A 22887-nucleotide genomic window follows, 5' to 3' on the forward strand; every position below is an offset into this window, starting at 1 on the left:
TGCTTTTGTTAGTTCAAAGAAAAACAAGGTATTTACTCTGATTCATAGAGCTTTTTTTTAAAAGAGGAAAATAAGAAAAAAGAAAAATAGGACAGGTTTTTACCGCAAAGTAGCTCAATTCATAATCCAGTTTGAATGAGCTGAATTACTTTATAGATCTTTGTGGAGTTTTGGGAAGCTGTTGAGACAGAAGCTCAGTTCAGATATTACTTGTGTGTAGGTACTCAAGATTTCAAGCTGATGCAGGGCTGCGTTTCTCCTGATATTGTGGTGTTCTGCTAGCTCTACTATCTGATGTCTGCAAGTTGAACTGCTTGTGTTTAAGTGCACAGGGTTCCTAATCCTGCAGAGCCCCTAATTGTTAGCAGTTGTTCATGTGTAGGGGTTCCTTCAGAGGCAACCATGTTTCAATGTGCCATCATCAGAGAGTAGATATAGCAAGACATTCTGAGATGAAAAGTGTGGTGCTGTTCTGGGTTGAAACTACGAGTGCCCTACACACAAGTAGCATATAAATAGATCTGTATTCTTCCTCCCAGTTGGAAGGTTTCCTTCTTCTGCAATGTGACATAAATGAAAAGATGTTCTCAGATGTTTGAATTCACTGTCTGTCCCCCCCTTTCCCTCTAGAGAAGTCGCCAAACATGTCAGGAATCAAAAGAACTATAGAAGAGATGGACCCAGACTACGAGGAGATCTCACATGTACCTACAAATAAACGTCATAAAGCAGTTGAGCAGTCAGGTAAAAAATAAAAAATAAATTCGAATATTGAAGTGGGACAGAGATAAGAGGAGAAGAATATAGTCTGTCTATAGGTATTGGTTTGTGTTAGATTTCTAAAATATGCAGAACGCTGCTGTTTTTCTTTCACACTAATAGAATTGGTTTCAATATTTCTTTGTGTGAAATTCAAGAGCTGATGGATCAAGTGCCACCGTTTCCCATTTAATTTTATTAAAAACTTAAATTACTATAGCCAGACTGAACGTGAACTGCAATAATACTTGGTTTTACAACATTCTTCTCACATGTTCTGTGGCAGTGGATTTTTTTTTTTTTTTAACCACCACCTGCACCACAGCTATGATCTAAATTATTCTCTCTCTCTCTCACACACACACACACACACACACACACACACACAAATATAAAACATTTGGTCCCAGCTATGCATCCAACCAATTGGGTAGTTTGGTCCACGTATGGATTGCTGAATTTATGTGTCCAACTAGACTTTTGATGAAGATCTCCTGAAATGGATTGAGTGATTGACTGTTTAACTTCATCAAGCCCTTGTAAGAGCTTTCTTTCACCAATCTTCAGATTTTGGAGCTGTCATTCATGTGTTCATATATCAGTTATTGTATTGTGGTTCTTTAAAATATTGCATATTATTCTTGTATTATTTTAAAATGGGTGGGTGTCACACATGGGTGCACGCACACATACAAACAAATAAAAATGGCGTATTTTTTTCATTTCTTCATACTTGGCCTGGTCATTTTGATACTAAAAAGTAAGCCAGAAATCCACATCGTCTTCCAGGCATAGAGGACTGTGTTGTTGCAAATGGCCTTAACTTTCTTGCCCATAAGAATATTCTTCTTCTTTGTGGACTCTTCCTGAACAGCACGAGATGCTGCAGTACAGAAGATCGAGGCAATTATTAAAGAGCAGTTTTCTGTAGAAATGAAGAATAAAGAACATGAGATTGAAGTCATAGATCAGGTATACAGATTTCAAGCTCAGTATTCTGTGGGAAGGGTTACAGTCACTATACTTCATAACGGGACTTTCATCTTCTCCCCACCCCCACCCCTTTTCATAGCGCTTGGTTGAAGCAAGAAGAATGATGGATAAACTGCGAGCCTGCATTGTTGCAAACTACTATGCTTCTGCTGGTCTTCTTAAAGTCGGAGAGGTAAAACTGATAGCAATGGAGCATGTGACTTTTTGAAAGAAAAAAAATTGCATTTACTACAAAGGAAAACCGCCAGATGTTTGGTGGTCTGCAACCTCCAAGGAAGCCATGGTCAGATAGGTGCTTCTGCTACACTCTGCAAGTGTTTATCAGCACAGTATATACTTTGATCAGGTGGACATGTTACTTTCTGTCATAACTTTAATTCTGAGCAAAATTGAAATGTGCTGCCTCCTTTGTTGTTTCAGGGAACCAAGACCTGTGATCCTATGGTTTTTAACCATCCATCTATCAAGAGATTTTTGGAATCTCCCTCCAGATCATCATCTCCTGCTAATCAGGGGTCAGAAACTCTGTCAGTTAACCATTCAGAGAGTGAATCATCCCAGCACATGGACTATTTGATGGGAAAGGACAATGGCAACCTGGATGTAGAAGAGCGATTATCAAACAAGCTCGACCAGAGGCTGAGGAAGAATTCTGGGCAGGTAAAATGAACCCGAGGTGTTAAAACAAGGCAGGAGGAAGGGGGGAAAATAGTGTTCTTTTGTATTCAAAGGCAGACATGGCAAATATATTCCTGACTTCTGCTGTGCCTTCTGAAACCCACAGAGATGGTTTCATCTTCAACACCCCTCATTAGCACTGTTGTAGAAAGGGGTCAATTACAGGTCTCATTATATTGCTTTTTGCTGCCTGTTTTCTGCTGATGTAGCACTATGTGCAGCGATAATTTCAAAATTGTTGTGCTCCATCATCCACAACACCCCCCCCCCGTTCTTAACTTTATTTTCCAGCTTCTAAAAATATATAGAACAAATAATCCCTGTTATACACCTCTCCAAGAAATGTTCCATGCATATACAATTCAAATAATACAGTCAAACATTGTTTGTAGATAATTTAGAAGTGATTACGTCAGTTAGGTGCTTTCTGGTCCATGTCTAGGCAGATTGTCCCAGAGTGAGTCATTAATAACATTAAATGGTGCAAAGTTAGTTCAGTTTCTACAACACCTTTGGAGAGGGCAGAGAAATGGGTTATTTTCATCTTAGTTTTTTTAATGTGAGAGAATTACGGTCCCTGTCCCTCAGAGGAGTGAAAAGAAATTTAATCCCCAGTAATGGCAGACCTTACGTGATGAAGCAGAAAAATCCTTTCATGGAATGTACCTAAATTGACCTTTTTTTTGTTCTGCAGCAGCTCTGCGTCTCCCTACTCTTGCTTAGATTTGCAAATGTGCTAAATATCTTTAAAACGGGTATTTTAAAATATGCTGGTCGTTTTATCATTTTCAGGGTTGTTCTCTATTAGCCTTTTACTCCATACAGGTGTATGTCCTTTTTGCAACTTAAACAGTAGCTGCATCTTCCTTGCAGGGGGGTAAAATTAGAGTAAATGTGTGCGTAAGCAGATTTCTAAACAGATTTCTGTTTTGTCCTCAGGGCACTTCTGGTGTTGCTAGAGGTCACAAAGGGGCCCTGAGAAATGCTGGTCACTCAAATGATGAACATTCGCGGCTGTTTGTGAAGAAAACCATAGTGGTTGGCAATGTCTCCAAGTTAGTACCTGAAGTCTTGTTCTTGTGTGTTCTTTGACTGTTCGCCTGGAATGTGGATCGCATCTAGAGAAATGGCTAAACAATGTGTGCTTTAATATTTCAAAATGTTTGTAGTGGAATTGATTTAAGTGATTATTTCCCCCCTCTGCCAGGTACATTCCTCCTGACAAGAGAGAAGAGAATGACCAGTCCACTCATAAATGGATGGTATATGTACGAGGGTCCCGAAGAGAACCCAGCATTGATCACTTTGTTAAGAAAGTCTGGTTCTTCCTTCATCCCAGCTACAAACCTAATGATCTTGTCGAAGTCAGGTAACAGCACTTTCAGTGAAATTTCCAACTTGCCCCAACTGACTGACAGATTTTCAGAACCTCAGTGATTTTTACTTAGGGGTGGGGTTCCAGTACTCTGGGAAGGGGGTTCAAATCCTCTCTGGCTGATATGTGGCATCATATGCCCAAGAAGGTAAACGCAGAAGAGAGCATAACCCTTCCCCTACCTGCTGTTTTTCAGTCAAGATCTTATGCATGAGTAAGCCTGTATCTGGAGCCCAGCAGAAACAAAAGGCACTGAGCAGAAAACAGATGGCAGAGATTGTGTGGAGCAGCTCAGCTCCTCACCCCATCTGTGTGTCTTCTCAGAATTTCAGCTTTCTGTCTGTTTTTCTAAGCATGGTGCTGAGATGTGTATTTAGCTATATCGCAGCTGGGGAACCCACGGTTCTTCAGATGTTGTTGGCCTCCAGCCAGCTCCCACTAGCCCCAACCAACATGGCCAATGGACAACGATGATTATTATTACAATTTATTACTCTCCCTTCACCCTAAGGTTCCAGGGCAGGTTACTAGGTAAAAAGGTAAAGGTAAATGACCCCTGGTTGGTTAAGTTCAGTCAGAGGCAACTATGGGGTGCGGCATTCAACTCGCTTCAGGCTGAGGGTGCTGGCATTTGTCCACAGACAGCTTTCCAGGTCAGCATGACTAAACCGCTTCTGGTGCAACGGGACATCGTGCCAGAGTGCATGGAAATGTTGTTTGCCTTCCTGCCACAGCAGTATCTATTTATCTACCTGCACTCGTGTACTTTTGAACTGCCAGGTTGGCAAAAGCTGGGACAGAGCAATGGGAGCGGGTTACTAAATGAGGAACACAACGTTAATATTAAAACACAATTTTAAACAGCCCAGCAAACAATTTTAAACAACTCAACATTACAAAAATAAGATCGGTCCTAAAAATATACATCTCAAGCGTCAAAAGCCAGGGTAAAGAGTCTTTAGCATTTGCCCAAAGCTGTATATGAAGGTGCCAGACACCTCTGAGGGGAACTGTCGTACAACATAGGGAGGACCACAGATTATAAAACCTTTCTAAAGTCAAATAGCCAAGACTGCAAATATTAGGGAGGCTTGAAAAATTTGAGTAGTATGTTCAGTACTTAAGATCCTTAAAATTCTTTGGCACTGTCTCGAATACTTGAATATCACTATGGTAACTCTTTGCTGGTCTTCCACCTTATGTGGGCCTTGTTGCTTGTTCTGCACCTCCAAATCCCAAGCTCAGAAGTATCTTGTATGTAGTGGAAGACTTTTGTTTTGAAAAATGATCCTTATTTCTAGAGAGCCTCCTTTCCACCTGACTAGACGGGGCTGGGGAGAGTTTCCTGTCAGGGTTCAGATTCATTTCAAAGACAGCCGGAACAAAAGAATTGATATCATACACCATCTGAAGGTAACTTCGCTGCAGTGATAATGCATAGATGAAAATACTCTCTTTGTATTTTTATTGTTTTGCTCTCACAAGAAGTAACACAGTAAACCCTGTTTTCTATGCTAGTCCTTTTATGGTTCAGAATAGTTGTGTCTTCTGTGATGCAATGCTCTTCTCAGGGAAATAAGTATGGCTCCCTCTTGCTTGGCTTTTAGAAGAGTCCTAACTTTTTTCTTATTATAGTTTGCTTTGGGGTGATTTTAGGGCACTGTGTTTTATTTACTGGTTTTATTTTATTTAACAAAGTTTATATACTACTTGATTGTAATGAAATCTCTAAACCTAAAACAGAACAACAAATAGCCCTCCATGCTCACACAAGTCAAAGTGCATAGTATCCAATGCCAGTCATTCTGGCATCTGAGACAGAAAACCCTACATGTATATCTTTCCCAACCCTACTCCCTGCAGTTAAAATACAAAATAAGAAATTAAAAAGTCAACAACTTTCTGGCATTTTGTGGTACCCCAAACCAACTGCATGGGGCAAAACCTCACTCTGCCTATTGGCAGGGCCAGTTCTGTTTATTGCTATGTGTCTTTTTAAAGTTTTGTGTATGTGTGTGTATTTGCTAATATTTGTGACAAAGACACCTAAACTTTTCCTTTCCTAATTGTTTCGTACAGTTGGATAGGACATACACAGGTCTACAGACGCTAGGTGCTGAAACGGTATGATTTTTAAAAAGTTTTCTCAGGCTTTTCTTGTAAAACTGTAGAATGGAAACAGTGATCACTTTCTTTGGCCATCTCCGCCCCGCCCCCCAAAGTATGAGCAGTAAAAATAGTTATCAAGCAGTTTACATGTTGTAAGTGCACTCTGTAAATTGTGCGCTGCTCACTGGGTGGGCCATCAGTGTCTGCTTAGAATTGACACGAGATGCACATGCTTTCTGCTCTTGGTCTTAGGCAGGATTTTCTGTGACCTCTTAAGAGGCCTGGCATGGGAAGCCTCTGGCCTGCAGGCCAAATTAGGCCTGACAGACGACCCCATCTGGTCAAGGCGATTTTGTTCCAGTTGCACCCACCAGTCACTCATCTGAAGTCATATGTCAGGTGTGTGTCACGTAAAATTGCATCTGCAAAGGGAGCATTACAATTGGAAGCCTTGGAGTGCACTCATGATTGTTCCTTTGCAAGTAAAGCATTTAAATTCAGTGCTGAATACAAGTTGCACGGCTGGGGTCAAGTTCACTCAGGAGATCCCAGCTGGATTTGAGGTTTGCTGAAAGCAGACCTGGGAACAGTTTCCCTAGCAGATCTGCAGCGTGGCTTGATTTGATGGCAGATTTTAAACAATGCTGAATGTAAGCCCTGCTGGTTCAGATGGGGATCGGATCCACCTGATGTCATATAACTAGCTGATGTTCTCTGAGCAATACCTGCTTCTGTGGTTGGTTGCTTAACTGTTGGGTTACTTGAACTTGAGTTCAGGTGGATTTTAAGCAAACCAACACAATTCCCCCAAACCAGGAGCTTCTGTTGATGGGTGCAAAAGGTTTAGAAACTGGTATCCTTTGTATCTAAGTATGCAGTGAAGTCCCTCTCTGCACACTTAAAAAAATGTATCGTCATCAGTTGCCTTACCATAGTTGTTTTTCTCTTGAAAGGTGGTGGATGTTGAATTGCACCGGCATTCTTTTAGAGAAGAGTATGTCTTCTCCCAGTCTTCAGATTCTGATCTTTCTGATGCCCCCACCTCGTTGCATTTGCCATTAAATATGCCAGCACCTGTAAAAGCATCCTCACCAATAAAGCAGATGCATGAATCCATTACGCATACTTCTGCTGAGAAAGGTAAAATAAAAACGCTGGGGTTACTTTAGTTGGCCCTTCTGTTGCTAACAGTTGTGTTTGTGTTTATTAACTAAAAATAAAATTCAATTAAAAATTTAATAAGGCGGGGTTGGTCAACATAATATGTGTGTGTCTTAGAGTTGGAGGAGAATTTGACCCAGACTGGAAACTGGCTTATCTGTCGATCCATAGTATGTATCCACCCAAACATATATTGGGAAGGGCCATAGCTCTTGCATGCCAAAGGTCCCAGGTTTAGTCCTTGACCATCTCAAGGTAGGGCTGGGAAAACCCTGGAGAGCTATTGGCAATCAGTGTAAACTCTGTGGACCAATAGTCCAACTAGGTATAAGGCCGTTTCCTTTGTTCTAAACAGTGTTATGTTGTAGAGTACATTATGATGAAAAAATTCTGATACTGAAACTTACTGGAGACACATCCTAGTTGACGTGCAGTTTCAGTGGGTGTGCAAGGAGAGAAACTTTTTATGGAATAAATAGTCTGAATAGGAAAACACTACGCTGTTTTGGAGATGGCGGCCTTTCAGATATTGAGAGCTCATTCTGAGGGACAGAAATAAGTTGTTTTAAACATTTTGATTTGTCTGCCTAGAAACACTTCATAACACTTAAAAAAACACTTTTATTCATCAGGGTTCAGATCTGAAGCCGAAAGACATACGACCTTCTATTCCTTGCCATCGTCTTTAGAACGGACTCCCACAAAGCTGGCTTCACAGAAAGTTACTTTTGGTTCTCACGGCAACTCAGCTTTTCAGCCAATTGCTGCTAGTTGCAAAATAGTGCCTCAGGGTCGAATCCCAAGCCCTGCTGAGTCTCCGGGCAAGTCTTTTCAGCCCATCACCATGAGTTGCAAGATTGTGTCAGGTATGGCTTGGTTTGTGCATCAAATTGTGTTGTACAGCGAGATAAGAATAAACTGCCTGCTCTTTCACTGAGTACAGTTACAATCTTGTATGTTGTGAGGCGGGGTGGGGGGGTGCCACACAAGTCAAGCCAGAAGCATGAGATGGTGACACTCAAGTAGACGCTATGTCACATATGCAGCCTCCATACTTAGGAGTAGTTTTGCTCCTAGTCTACTGAGCCCCTGTCTTCCAGGTTGTAAACTCCCTAGTTCTTAGGTCATAAGGGGCAAAATGCTAAGAAGCATTACAAAATGTTTAATGCTACTGGGAATGAACAAGAAGCCCACAGCCTTAAGGCACATAGGGCCAGATTCTGTTAATGAGCCCTGCTCTTGTGTCCCACAAATTGGCTTGGAGGTTGTTGGGGGAAGGGGAAGCAGAGGGGAGATTTTTCCATTTGATGGAGCAATTTCCTTAGCACTACCTTGATAATTCCTTCCATAGTCCTCTATAGTTTGCTGTAGAAGTTGTGATGGAAAAAAGTATCATCTTTCAGTGTTCTAACTTCCTGTACAGAAGTCTGTTTCTGAAGAAGACACAGCAGGTGCCTGATTTTCATTGAGCTGCTTCTACGCTTGCAGTAGAATTGATTCTGCAAATTGCTGCTATTGTTGTTGTCATCGCTACGCAACCGTCACTTTGGATATCTGTCTGACATGTACAATGAAGAATCCCTTTCTGTTTCCTTAGGATCTCCAATATCGACCCCAAGTCCTTCTCCACTACCTCGAACTCCAACTTCCACTCCAGTGCATATGAAGCAAGGGGCTGCCACCCCTGCAGTCAATAACCCTTACGTTATTGTGGACAAGCCTGGTCAACCAGTTGGGGCAGCAGCCACGAGCACAGGTGTGGACTGTATGCGGGTGGGGAAGAATGTGCTCTCCTTTCCAGAGCCTTTGCAGTGTGTGTTTTGATTTGCCTTTGAGGCAGAATGTTCAGAATAACCCCTAACCCCCTGTGTGCTTCGCTCATGTCTTAATTGTCATTGCTGGATACCGGTGGAACAGCCATCTCCCTCACTAACTTTTGTTTTGTTTGTAAAAGGTATTTTCCTTTCCTAAGACTCCTTACTCCACAAACCTTACAACAGCCTTCAGCCACCCTGTGCCCTCTGGATATTTTGGTCTACAACAAAACATCCCTCCAAAACATCTTGCAGATGCTGGGTTGATGAAGGCTGCCTTATAGCATTCACTTCCATTCTCTTTGATCAGTTTGCCAGGGACAAGCAGTTGTTGTAAAGTAAATTGCTTGTCCATCCTTAGTTGCATCGAGCAGCTTTTTGCAGGTTTAGACATACCATCATAGATTAGTCAACTGCAAACATACTTCACTGAAGGCAGTTCCTGTAAAAGTGATTGTGTTCTGTGCATGCTAAGAACATAGGAAGGTATCTTACACTGAGTCAGACCAGTGGTCCATCTAGTTGTCTAAACTGACTGGCAGCAGCTCTCCAGGGTTTCAGGCAGGGAGTTGCTCACAGCTCTACCTAGAGATGCTGGGACTTGAACCTGGGGTCTTCTCCATGCAAGGCAGATGCCCTGCCATTGAGCTACTGCTCTTCACTTTTCCTACCTGCGCTTCTCTGTTCTACAGTGTAACACAGGCTTTCTCAACCTTGGCCCTCCAGATGTTTTTAGCCTACAACTCCCATGATCCCTAGCTAGCAGGACCAGTGGTCAGGGATGCTGGGAATTGTAGTCTCAAAACATCTGGAGGGCCGAGGTTGAGGAAGCCTGGTGTAGCATGTAGAAGGTGGGGGAGGGGAACTTTTGCACCCAGAACTTTTCAGCTCAGAGAAACTGCTGAGAGACGGGGAAAGTGTGTAGGAAATGGTGGCAACCATCTCTCACGTGATTTGTGCCTAGTCCTGGCAGAGCTGTAGATTCTCTGGGGCTGCATTCGGCATGTGGGCATAGAAGAGATGTATTGCTTTCTAGCAAAATGGGAAGCAGACTGGCGAATGAGCACCCGTCCTCTCTGTGGCTTTGTGGGTGTCCCCCTCTGTCTGTGAACCACCTGCCATGTTGCCTTCCTTGCAAGCAGGCAGCGGTTGTTCCATTCCGCCAGTTGTCCAGCAAGGAAAAGGTGATTCTGTTCAGAGCTGTAATGTGACAGTTGTTAGAACACACTGAAGCTACACCAGGATGGCCAAATGTGTGCTGTTGTATTTCTCAATATATAGGGAGCCCTGGAAGTAAGGCTTCAAGTGTTTCTCAAGCCTCTCAAGGGACAGCATCTCCAGTATCAAAGATCCCTGGGAGCAGTTTGGTAACCTCTGCTGTCAAGGTAACATTCCTTTGTTTGGCTTTTCTGTTTCTGTTTTGTTTTTAGAAACTTGTTCAGGTGGAGTATTTTGTCTTTTATTCCTTGATATTCCATGGCAGTGTAGTGCCTTTTTCTGGAAACTGTACGTAGAGTTTTGGTTCATTTTATTTATTCATTAAATTTATATCCTCCCAGGGTGATAAGCAGTAAGCGATAAAACATCTTAAAAACATGGTTAAGTGTTTTATTTCTGCATCCCAAACATCTCTTATGTTGGATCTGCTTTCAAATGTCTCTCAAATGCTCTATCCTTAGTGTTCTCCCACCAAAACCACAATTTTCTCTGTATTTCACGGTCCTGTTTTTCAGTGGTGTTTGGAGAAGCCAAAATGCCTATTTGCAATGCTGTCGTGTGTCTCTCTATTTCTAAGTAAGTCCTACTGAATTCAGTAGAGCTGACATCCTAGGTAAGCATGCATAGGATTAGGGACTTGGGCAGTTTTTCCCTCCAGGGTAAGGCAATGAACTTGCCTTCACCAGCCAGAGAAAAAAATGGTTCACTGGGTAGTCTGGGCATGGCCTATTTATAAATTACATTGGTGGAAGACACACAATCTCCGTAGTTGCAACATATTTCACATTTCCAAAAATCAACAAGTAAGCTGAGGTTATTGAGTGCATTTCTTGTTAAGTGTGGTGTTGTCTTCTGTGTAGGCACAAATTTTGTATTTAGGGAAAACACAGGTAGCACTTGACAACTTTATAGCTACCATTGTCAAAATAATATTTATGTAAACATTTGGGGTGAGGGAAAGAGATTCCAAATAGCCAGTGGTGATTGGGAACCTCACCAGTAGAGAAGCACTGGGAGCAATTCATTTGGCTTTTTAAGCTGACACAGACGAATAATGTTAGTATACTTCTGGGCTGGGGAAGAAATCTCAAAGGTACAGAACTAGATTGTTGCAGATAAATGGTACTTCAGAAGGTGATGGATTTGTAGCAGAATTTGGAACTTTTGAATACTTACTTTTATTACTGCTTACAAAAGAGAACATTCACCATAAGCTAAATCATCTTAAGAAGGGATAGATAAGCTTGTTGTGTGTTTCAATAGACTGCTTCTAGTATTTAAAACAAGATAATTTTTGTCTAGAATTGTTTCCTATGCAACTTGGGTGTTGATGCAAAAGTAGTAGAGAAAGCCATTCCTTTGTCACTTATGAAAGCATCTCTACGTAGCAAGTTCTGTGCCGTTTTAACCAAACCTGGCACAGGTTAATGATGGTGATTTGTAATGAACAACATGCGTTCAGTAACAAGCTCATTGTATTTGGGAAGATTTTAATGAATTGAAGCCCTCGTAAAAGTGAGGATCTCTATTTCTGTACCTAACCAGGGCTGCTAACCAGTTAAATGCACTAAACATTATTTTTGCATCTGTCATTTTAACTGTTCAGTTGAGTACATTTATTACCAAAAGTTCAGTATTTAAAGGAGGACAGCATAACGTATGCTATAATAAACAAAGGTACGATTGTTAGAAGTTTAGATTCTCTTTCATTTTAGAATCACAACAGAACCAACGGCTTTAAGGTAATAAAACTTTGTGTCATTAACTCCCCATGAAACCCATAACTTTTTGCAGGCCCAGGTTGGCTTATGTTCCTTGTATTGAATAAGCTCATTTCTTGTATCATAGTGCTTAAAAAATAATAATTTCATAGTTAACTTAATTGTCTGCTTTGTATAATTCTAGCAGGAAGACTCTCTCTTTGCAACCATGCCACCTCTGTGTCCAATTGGGAGTCACTCCAAGGTACAAAGTCCTAAATCTGTGACCGGAGGATTTGGAACATTTACAAAGGTATTGGAAGTCTTATTATTCTCTTTGCAATGTGTAGCAGCAGTGCAAGCAGCATTTAACAGTGCAATTCGTCATAAAGCATTCTAAATATGTGCTTCTAACTTTTGAGATTTTTGTTATTGATTGCTCAAGTAGATAGAAAGAAACTTTATTTGCAAATAAATACTACCAAAGCAAACTTGCCCAAGTATTGAAAGAACCCATTCTGATTTTTGTTTCGCTCTTTCCATAGTGTCTAGGGAACATAATGACCTGACAAATTTACCTTACCACCTTTTTCTTCTTTTTTATTGTTACACAAGCAACTGACTTTCTTTGGGGGAAGATAATGCTAATATACAAGTAATATGTGTGGTGCTTGGTCTTTATATATCAGTAAATATTTTGCAACTGGTCTGCCCAGAGCTGAGATTGAGCTCTGATACTATACAGTCATACCTTGGATCCCAAATGCCTTGCGAGTCGAACGTTTTGGCTCCTGAACACCACAAACCTGGAAGTGAGTGTTCCGGTTTGTGAACGTTCTTAGGAACCAGAATATCTGACGGGGCTTCCGTGGCTTCTGATTGGCTGCAGGACCTTCTTGCAGCCAATCAGAAGCCACACCTTGGTTTCCGAACATTTTGGAAGTCAAATGGACTTCCAGAATGGATTCCGTTCGACTTCTGAGGTACCACTGTACTGTTTCAGGGCAAACCAGACATGTTTCAGATATTTTTTGCAAATATACTCCTCTTCTGGTAACTTCTCTCAGAAGCTGTTCTTACCGTGTCCCCTGGTTTTAGGATACAGATGCAACTATGAACTTTTGAGGGACAGTCATATATGAATTACTTAGTGCTCAATCAAGCAACCTATTTGTTTCTTGTAAAAAAAATAGACAGCCATGGTGTAAGAGCTTTTATGGGGTTTTTTAGTAGAGATTAAATTCTTCCCTTCCACTTGATTTATTTGAAGGTAATAATCAAGCAAGAGCCTGGAGAACCGCCTCAACAGTCTCCAGCACCAGTGACTGGGACAACCTCTCAGACCTCAGTACAGCAATACGTTACGGTGAAAGGAAGTCACATGATTGCTTTGTCACCCCAGAAGCAGATTGTGAGCACTGGAGAGGGATCCACATCATCTAAGGTAAAATAGTTTCCATTTCTTTTTATTTCCTTTGGCTGTTTTCACCTGGCTGTAGGTCATCCCAACCTATTTTCAAGCTGTGGTGTGCAGATGTAGATTCGAACCTGGATTTAGTTGCCTGCCGTGCTCAACTGCTGAAATGTTTTAATTGATTTCATTTATATGTTTGTTTAAAACTTTTTTGGTAGATGAATGAAAGTATAGAAGTGCCTAAATTAAATAAATGCATTTGTCTCTACTAAAGACACAGTCAGTGCTTTGGGAATGTGGAAAAACACCAGTTCAGAAACCATATAGTTTCTTTGTAAACCTGCATTTTGCATCTGGGTAGCATGTCCTGCATTTGTTCTCACACAGCTGCCACTTCAGGCCCAGTTTGTGCAGCTGACTTTTTTGCATTTTTAAAATCCCATTGCAGTAATATTGTATCTGTTGCCTTAGAAAAGTTATTATATTTGTTATCCATAGATACGTTTTGGTTTGTGATGGGCTTTTAAGTGGTGTAACATTAATATAATCAAACTGAGTTAATTGACGATTGCCAGGTTTTGAGTCACCTGTGTTTGTTTGGTTGTTGTAATGCCATATTGTTTTTTGTGTTTTCCTGCTCTCTAATGGGCCAGTTTAATTAATAGATGGCCACAATCTGTTTTACTGTAGGTCATTGGTGTTCCAGTCGGATCTACTTTACCCAAGCAAGCTGTGGCTATCGGTGGCGGGCAGATATTAGTAGCAAAATCCAGCCCTTCTGTCACAAAGGCCGTTGGTGGAAAGCAAGTTGTAACGCAAGGAGTTGCAAAAGCAATTGTGAGTGGCGGTGGAGGGACCATCGTGGCTCAGCCTGTGCAGACTTTAACAAAAGCTCAGGTGCCCTCAGGAGCTCCCAAAAGTGGAACTCAAGGACCAGGTAAAGCTATCTTATTTGCAGACACCTTCAGAAACAATTACATGGAACCAGTTAATATGCAGTTCTGGAATATTGTGGTAATCTTCTAAATCCAGTTGAGGTGTGGCATGCATAAATTTATCAAGCAGGACTGTAGAAAAAGCATTTTTAGTGCTAGTTTGTGCTGTTGTAACCCATGTCTAGGCACTGAAGGAAGCTGTCTTCATGTTACACCTGTGTAACATCGCACTTCTGTACCTATTCCTATTGAAAATGCAGTGAGAAACAGATTGTCCAAGAGCTGTTTACCACAACAGCTGCTCGCAAGAAGTGGTCTTTTGCCTTCACCAGTGCAGATTTCTTCATTCTTTCTAAAGAATATATTTTGTTAGTTTTTAGAAAGACAGGAGGAGCATGGGTGCAGGGTCAGAAAGACAGTTTGCCCCCTTCCAGTGGAAATTTCTTGTTCTGCCTTGTGAGCTTTCGTTTGTTTTTCTTGCTTGTGACTCCTCTGCCTTCAATAACTTCTGCTCCTTCGATCAGTTTTGCTTATGCCCACGCACTCCTCTTTGCACAATGAATTTCCCAAGCATGCGCCCTTTGCAGTTCTGTTCAGATTCTTCCTCACAGCCCTCTCTTTCCGCAAGATCTTGTTCTGCTAAAGCTTCCAAGTATTCACGTGCATTTTGCTCACAATCCTATAATGCAACAGCTTGCCTCCATCTTCCACAAGTCTAACTGGAGGTTGAGAGCTTCTGTAAATAGAGGGTTTGCCTCTTCCTTGCTGTGTGAAGTGACTTGGACTTGAATCCCAGTATGAAGAAAAAAACTATTGTTGAAGTCATAGTGGAAGTCATTAGCTCACCATCTTAAAAAAAAGTACTCAAATAAATAAAAATGATACAGAAAAGATTATTGCTGGTTTTATCTGTTCCTATTTGAAATAGTGTTTGGCAAAAGACGGTCTCTGAAAACCTGGGTGATCTTCATTTTTGTTTCTGTTTTTCCTTTCAGTGATGGCAACATTGCAACTTCCAGCCACGAATCTGGCCAACTTGGCAAATCTGCCCCCCGGGACTAAGCTGTACCTTACCACAAACAGCAAGAACCCTTCTGGGAAAGGAAAGCTGCTGCTTATACCTCAAGGAGCCATTCTGCGAGCCACAAATAATGCCAGTTAGTGTTAAACGGGTTGAATCTAATGTGCTTGGTGTAGTGATTCCATAACACACATGAATGGAGTAGACGCTGCTACCCTAGTCTGGCCACGCAGCGTTCCCCTAAAGGCAACAACTGTTAAACGGTGCCTCCTTGAAGCTTGTTAAAATGAATAATGGGACTAGGCTGCCCTGCATATGTGATTGTTTTGTTTGTTCCAGATCTGCAGTCAGGCTCTTCAGCAAGCGGAGGTGGGGCAGCCCAAAGCACAAGTACTGGCTTATCACAGCATCTTACCTACACGTCCTACATCCTCAAGCAAACACCACAGGTCAGTCATAATACAGTTTTCTGGGATGAAGGCCCATCACATGGGCCCATGGTTCCAGCTGTCATCTAAAAAAAAAAAGGAAATGCACTCAGAGTTGTGGGAAGTAGGCATGACCAGTTCTCTTCATCCGCATTCCATTTCTTGCAGTCACTGTGGTCTTTGTTTTGGAGTTGGGGGTGGGGGTTTCTCCATGAGTTTTGCCACTCCCTTCTGTTGATCTCTGCTGTTGCTGGATGCTAGATAAAACATGAGTGGCTTTGGGTTAGGTCACTAATACAATTGGTTAGTGCAGGGAAAGCCCATGTGTTTGCTAGACTCCAGTTTCCACCCTTCCTAACCACTGGCCATGCAAGTTCTGGCTGATGGTTGTTGGAAACCCCAACAATATGCGGAGGTCACTACATTGGTGATATACTCCTGGGTTAGAGTATGCCTTATATTTGAGCCTAAAGGCTTAAGAAGCGGGAATTGGCCTACAAGGGGCCCTTATCTTGAGAAAGCACAGTCTCTGTGAATCTGCATTGACATTCTTTTTTTAAAAAAATATTTTTTATTATAAAATACACACATATTGCGAATATACAAGCATACAAACATACATTTGTGGGACTGAATGTAGGTATGTTTGTATATATTTAAGGATTGTATGAAATGTATGTTTGTGTTGACATTCTTTCTTGTCTCCATAGCAAAAATGTAATAGTGATAGTTGTGCAGGAGGCAATTGTGTTATGTAGCACGCCAGTGGCCAGGCTGAATTCATTGAAACAAACAGTGAGGAAGGAGTGTTTTATGAACATCTGAAACCATTTGACAGGATAATGTATAAATAAAAATAAAATTAGCCTTCCCCAGCCTGTCGCCTTCCAGATATTGTTGGACTCCCAGCTCTCTCCCATAAGTCCCATAAGGTCATGGCCAGGCATGAGGAGAGTTGGGAGGCCAGCAACATCAGGTTGGGGAAAGTTGTTGAGTTTCTTAACTGAGATGAGGTGGTATCCCCCGGATAAGTGGTATTGGAAGAGCAAAACAGTTTGCCTGTCAAAAAATCAAACCTGAGAGGGTCAGAATTTGCAGTAGGACTTCTTCTTTAGAGAGGTTTCTCTTTGGTGGTGGTGGGAGCAGAGTCCTTGGGGCACTCACTGTAGCAGTTTCCTTCTTTGGTCCAGGGCACCTTTTTAGTTGGCCAGCCATCTCACCAGAGTTCTGCGAAACAAGCAACATCTGGAACAGTTGTGCAAGGTAACGCAAGTGCTGGGACACCATCTGCACAAGGACACCAGGCGTTGAAAGTGATAACTGGACACAAAACAGCAGCTCTGTTTGCACAGGTAACTTCCATGTTTAGGGCTTTGATTGGGATTGAAAGAGCAAACACACAACTGGTCCAAGGGGGCTTTGGGCTTGTGTGTACTGTGAAACAGAAGCCCTTTCAGTATGCCTACATATCATGTAACTTCTGAAATGGGAGGCGGCTTTCAAAAGGTGCTTGTGATACGACATGGGGCGGGCGAGGTCAGTTATCCAAATGAAATAGTTGGAAATGCAGCTGGGCAGGCCCAAGTCCTTGGGGATGTCTAAAGTATCTCCCTGGATCTCAGCCTTTATTGCAGACTTTTGTTATCAAAGGAAAAATTCAACACTATAAAAAGGTTCTCGACTTCCTCATCAGAATAGTGGGATTAGGAGTGGGAAAGTAGAAACAAGGAATTACTTTCACTTGCTTTCCAAAACAGTAACTGTATTGATCTGTTGTACAGAAAAAGAAAAGTACCGGTAATCCCCTCAAACCCAGTGGGACTTTCTTCTTGGTATTCTGTGTTTCCAGGCCCATCCCAAAGCATTTAAAAACAGATTGGGAGGAATGCCCACTTATTTTCATCACATTTTTTTGCAAACCTTTGATTCACAGGAAGTTGCGGTTTCCATTTAAATTTTTACAGTGGTACCTCAGGTTAAGTACTTAATTCGTTCCGGAGGTCCATTCTTAACCTGAAACTGTTCTTAACCTGAAGCACCACTTTAGCTAGTAGGGCCTCCAGCTGCTGCCGTGCCGCCGGAGCCCGATTTCTGTTCTTATCCTGAAGCAAAGTTCTTCACCTAAAGCACTATTTCTGGGTTAGCGGAGGGTGTAACCTGAAGCGTATGTAACCTGAAGCGTATGTAACCCGAGGTACCACTGTATTTTAATTTCAAAGGCAGCTTCCAGTGGACAAGCATCACTGATGAAAATATCCGATAATACACTGAAAACCTTGCCAGCATCGTCACAGCTCTCAAAACCTGGCACCACTGTGCTAAGAGTATCTGGTGGAGTGATCACTGCAGCGACAACGTCGTCCGTGACTCTCCCAACAAATGGAGTTGCACAGGTGAGGTGAAGTGGTATGTCAGGTTTCTAGTGCAAGTGCAACCGCTCAGGAAAGTAGCCTATGAAATTAAAATCTTCTACTTCATCAGTTTTGATTTCCTTGAAGTAAAAGGTAGTTTAAATTTTCAGAAACTGTCTTGCTTGCTACTAGCTTTACTTAAAAAGAAAAGAAATTACTTGGTGCAATTTGATATTTTGCCTTGGCTTATTCACCCAAAACTACTGAGATGAATTTTAGTTCAATATTTGTGGTTGCCACTGACCCCTGACTCCTCTAGTTCTGCGGCATTTGTAAAGAAACTTGCAGAATTTTTATTCCTTTTGTTACATGTACACCTCTCCTGCCTCCCACAGTAGAGCTCCAGGCAGCGTACAGATCCCAGGCTGGATCAGCAGGCAGAGGAGGGCTTAAGCAGCTCTCCTGTTCACTCTGTGATTCTCTCCTACAGATTGTTATTACTATTCATTAAATTTGTATACTGCCCTTCATCCGAAGATCTTGGGGCAGCTCACAGAGGCCCCCACATAATCTTGGTTACGTGCATGTCTAAAAGCACAAGTTTGCGAAGGTAATGTGTACTTCCACATTAAGTTCGTAAGGGATGAATGAATTCCTAATTCGTGCTGGCTGGTGTTCTTCAACCCAATATTCAATTATTTTAACACAGCAAGCGGACAGTGCAAGTTCTAGCTCATCTCCAGCTGCAGGCCCTGTAGTGAAGGCGTCTGGACAGCAGCCACAAGTTTCTGCCAACCAGGGGCAAGCAGCATCGGCTGTGCCTAATAAAACAAATGCATCTGCGGTTGTAAGCATTGCTTCTTGGGTGGCTGCCCCAGCCCCAACCTCTGGGAAAACTGCAGTATCAGGTAAGGAAAATCCCCTTTCCTTTGCTCCTGCTACCTTTTAAATCTAGACCTATAATGCATTGATATTTTGGGTGCTGAAATGGCAGAATTGGGAGCACCTAACTAGGACACTGTTGGGACGTGGGTGGCGCTGTGGGTTAAACCACAGAGCCTAGGACTTGCCGATCAGAAGGTTGGCAGTTCGAATCCCCGCAACGGGGTGAGCTCCCGTTGCTCGGTCCCTGCTCCTGCCAACCTAGCAGTTCGAAAGCACGTCAAAGTGCAAGTAGATAAATAGGTACTGCTCCGGCGAGAAGGTAAACGGCGTTTCCATGCGCTGCTCTGGTTCGCCAGAAGCGGCGTAGGCATGCTGGCCACATGACCCGGAAGATGTATGCCGGCTCCCTCGGCCAATAAAGCGAGATGAGCTCCGCAACCCCAGAGTCGGTCACAACTGGACCTAATGGTCAGGGGTCCCTTTACCTTTTAACTAGGCCACTGTATTTGTGGCCTGACCTCTTTCAAAAGAAAATCAAAAGTGCTGGTGTTTGGTCTGCCTCTAGGCCATTTAGGAGTTTAAAGGTATCTTGAGGTCAGCCTTCACACATATGCATGAGCTTTGAGTAGCATCTGCTCTTTGACCCAGAATTAATAAAGTGGCAATTGGCGAGTTCCAAGGATTCAGCCTTTTTAGTAGTGGCAACACTATTGCCAAATCTTCTCCCTGGAAAGTCCACCAACTTTCCACTCTTCGGGGGGGGGGGGGGGCTTTATTCCTGTCAGACAGTTTTAAAATCTGTTGCTGCTGTGCTTTTCTGCTTGTTTCCCTTGGTTTATTTAATCTGTGTTTTTATTGTTTTTATTTATGGGGGAGGGGGTTTGTAAGTCACTTTGTGGGGAATTTTATTTAGATACGGGATATAAGCAGTTATAGTAAATATTTTGAGGTGGCAGCAAGTGGTTTAATTTTTTTTTTATGTAACTAACTATTTGGAAAAGTTAAGGTGCAGCTAAACTCTGCATCTGTGACTGCTAAAAGAGTGCAGAGTTCTTAAACTCTTGCACTGCTTCCAGAAGATGCGCAGATAGTCAAAAACCTATGTTCTCAAGGGAAAGGAGTTCCACAGCTGAGGGTCTGTTGCTGAGAACCCCCCTCTGTGTGCCCTTGCAATCCTAGAGAAGGTACGTGGATGTTTGACTGAGAGGGCTCTCACAACTAGACAATGTGGACAATATGTGATCACGAGCTCCTGATGGTTATTTCAATTGCCAATCTGATTTGGCTCCCCTGCGGCTGCTACTATTCTTCTTCTTCTCTCTTTTGATATCTTTAATTTATAAATCCTCAATCACAAGAATGAAATGTGTTTTCTTCAACATAACTTACCTGTTCAACTCCATTTCTAAATAACAGAACTTTGTTCTGGATAGGCAGTATTTATCAGTGGTACATCGCTCCATCACTACTTTAGAAACGCTATCTTTGAAGAAACAACTATATTTTTTTTGGTAATTATGACTTTTCAATTGTAGCTACAAATTGACTGTTTAATTGTCATACTTCCTTAGTGATGGTTTTCAGTTGATGCTTGATTCTGTTTTTATCAGCATCTCTCCCCTTTTTGTTGTTGCTGTTGACAGAAGAGCTGATTTCATAGTGTCTTACCTTGTGCAGAAAGGAGCAAGAACTCTCTTTAAGCATGACTTCTCTTCTAGGATTGTTAAAGATCCACTCCAGTCAAAATAGTCCCCAGCAAGCTATTTTGACTGTTCCCAGCCATCTCAAGCAACTTGGTGTGAGTGCTGCCTCTGGAGGAGTCCAAACAATATTGATGCCTGTGAACAAAGGTAAAATGCAGTTTGGCAAGACTACAAGTGTGTACAGATGCTTTTGATGAGAGTATTTGGACAGTTTAGGTAACCATATATTAGCTTAAGAAACAAGATATGGATTTTGCAAAAAACTAACTGACCAATTATGAAGTCTATTTACTATAGTTTCCCATTACATCTTAACCAGGAAACTATAGTTATGAGCTTTGCAGCAATTCAGGTTATTAAGCCAACTTCAAACTAGAATAGCCTGAATTGTTCCAAAGCTGATAATCATATTTCCTGGTTTAGATGAAATGGGAAACTATGGTCAGGTGGATACTTCCTGGTTTGTTTGCCAGCTTGTACAAAACAGATCTGTGCACAGACTCAAAAGGCTTGTTCATATCTTAACATATTAAGCCAAGGCATGATCATCCAAGTGCAGTTGTTATTATGTGATACATAACGCACACTACTGACATTAACGCTAGACTTAAGCTGCTATAGACAAATTTCAGTTTCTGTACCAAAATACTATAAACAATTGATCAGGCATCTCCACTAAGGATTAGTAAAATAATTGATCGATACAATTGTCTAGCAGTTTGTTTGTTTGATTGTTTGATGAAAATACCTACATATCAATGTGAAACCAGTATTTTTCTTTTCTCTCAGTGATACAATCACTTTCATCCAGCAAAGTATCTGCTGTTACACCCATAACCTCAACAAATGCAGTTGTTCCAAGCCCTTCTGCAGTGTCTGTTGCAAAAGGTAAAATTATTTCTTATTGTGATCAGACCTTGCCCTTGCTCACCTGTGGAAAATCACTGACATCATTATTGGTGGTGGTAATCTAATTTATTTTATGTTTGATTTTTCTTCTGTGTACATTTTTACCAGGATCTGACTTGGATACAAAGACTTGCCAGCCTGATAACTTTTATGGCAAATGTACATGCAGAAATGTGGCTCTGAGCTTAGTAAAACTGAGTGGTAATGGGGGGCAGGGGGAGTGAAGTGGGCACATTGGTTTTCTTCTTTTTTTGTCCCACAGATCTCCCATTTTGTAACACTCCTCATTGAAACCAGTGGGGAAGAGAATTAACTACACTAGCTCCAGGCATAACTGATAAGCCTGAACCCAGGAATGGCAGGTCAGGTCTCTGGATCCAGCCCCATCCCTCAAGTGCCCTGGTTTGAGCCCAACTACACTGTGGTCTAAACCACAGAGCCTAGGGCTTGCCGATCAGAAGGTCAGTGGTTCGAATCCCCACGACGGGGTGAGCTCCCGTTGCTCAGTCCCTGCTCCTGCCAACCTAGCAGTTCAAAAGCACGTCAAAGTGCAAGTAGATAAATAGGTACCACTCCAGCGGGAAGGTAAATGGCATTTCCGTGCGCTGCTCTGGTTCGCCAGAAGCGGCTTAGTCATGCTGGCCACATGACCTGGAAGCTATACGCCGGCTCCCTCGGCCAATAAAGCAAGATGAGCGCTGCAACCCCAGAGTCGGTCACGACTGGACCTAATGGTCAGGGGTCCCTTTACCTTTGGCACTAATACTTACAACATGCCTCCAGAGAATTCTGTGGCAGGCAAGCCTCACTCCCCACCAGCAAAGCTCTTTCCCACCATTGTAGAGGTACCTCTGCCCCATCAAGACAGTAGGACTGAGAGCATGGATCACTCTGTTAGAAGAAGAAGAAGAGTTTGGATTTGATATCCCGCCTTTCACTCCCTTTAAGGAGTCTCAAAGCGGCTAACATTCTCCTTTCCCTTCCTCCCCCACAACAAACACTCTGTGAGGTGAGTGGGGCTGAGAAACTTCAAAGAAGTGTGACTGGCCCAAGGTCACCCAGCAGCTGCATGTGGAGGAGCGGAGACCCGAACCCGGTTCCCCAGATTAGGAGACTACCGCTCTTAACCACTACACCACACTTAGCTTAATAAATAAGTCTGCAGTAGAGTAGAACAATGCTACAAGATACTCAGAAGGTGCTGATATGTCCGTGGTCAGATTCCTTTATGCACGAGAACTAAAAGTGCATGCAGTGACACATATTGCTGAGGCATAACAATATGGGTGCATTTTTCTCTGTAAGCAGTATCCTAAAATGTGGTTAATTAAAAAATGCTTTTCAGCAGCTCCAGAAGTACAGCAGTGGTTTCACTTGGGAGTCTTAGGGATAGTGCTAATGAGCTTTTAATATATTCCTCCCATAAGAAGCTGC

At 42.2% G+C, this 22887-nt stretch overlaps 1 protein-coding gene across 1 annotated transcript in view; it reads left to right on the plus strand.

Moving 5' to 3' along the window:
• The window catches only part of YEATS2 (YEATS domain containing 2), a 38548-nt gene that overhangs the window by 2268 nt on the left and 13393 nt on the right, over positions 1-22887 (plus strand). Inside the window, exons 3-24 of the mRNA XM_081006307.1 lie at positions 631-744; positions 1634-1731; positions 1832-1924; positions 2173-2412; positions 3370-3485; positions 3638-3799; positions 5107-5218; positions 5885-5929; positions 6868-7054; positions 7708-7941; positions 8673-8831; positions 10171-10274; positions 12013-12120; positions 13078-13251; positions 13912-14158; positions 15152-15313; positions 15517-15626; positions 16796-16957; positions 17825-17998; positions 18666-18864; positions 20560-20691; positions 21334-21432. Of these exons, the coding sequence (XP_080862433.1) occupies positions 645-744; positions 1634-1731; positions 1832-1924; positions 2173-2412; positions 3370-3485; positions 3638-3799; positions 5107-5218; positions 5885-5929; positions 6868-7054; positions 7708-7941; positions 8673-8831; positions 10171-10274; positions 12013-12120; positions 13078-13251; positions 13912-14158; positions 15152-15313; positions 15517-15626; positions 16796-16957; positions 17825-17998; positions 18666-18864; positions 20560-20691; positions 21334-21432 (3217 nt within the window). The 5' untranslated portion in view covers positions 631-644. The remainder of the gene's footprint in view (positions 1-630; positions 745-1633; positions 1732-1831; positions 1925-2172; positions 2413-3369; positions 3486-3637; positions 3800-5106; positions 5219-5884; positions 5930-6867; positions 7055-7707; positions 7942-8672; positions 8832-10170; positions 10275-12012; positions 12121-13077; positions 13252-13911; positions 14159-15151; positions 15314-15516; positions 15627-16795; positions 16958-17824; positions 17999-18665; positions 18865-20559; positions 20692-21333; positions 21433-22887) is intronic.

The sequence above is a fragment of the Podarcis pityusensis genome (genome assembly GCF_964106645.2).
Source record: "Podarcis pityusensis genome assembly, chromosome: 5".
Lineage (NCBI taxonomy): Eukaryota > Metazoa > Chordata > Lepidosauria > Squamata > Lacertidae > Podarcis > Podarcis pityusensis.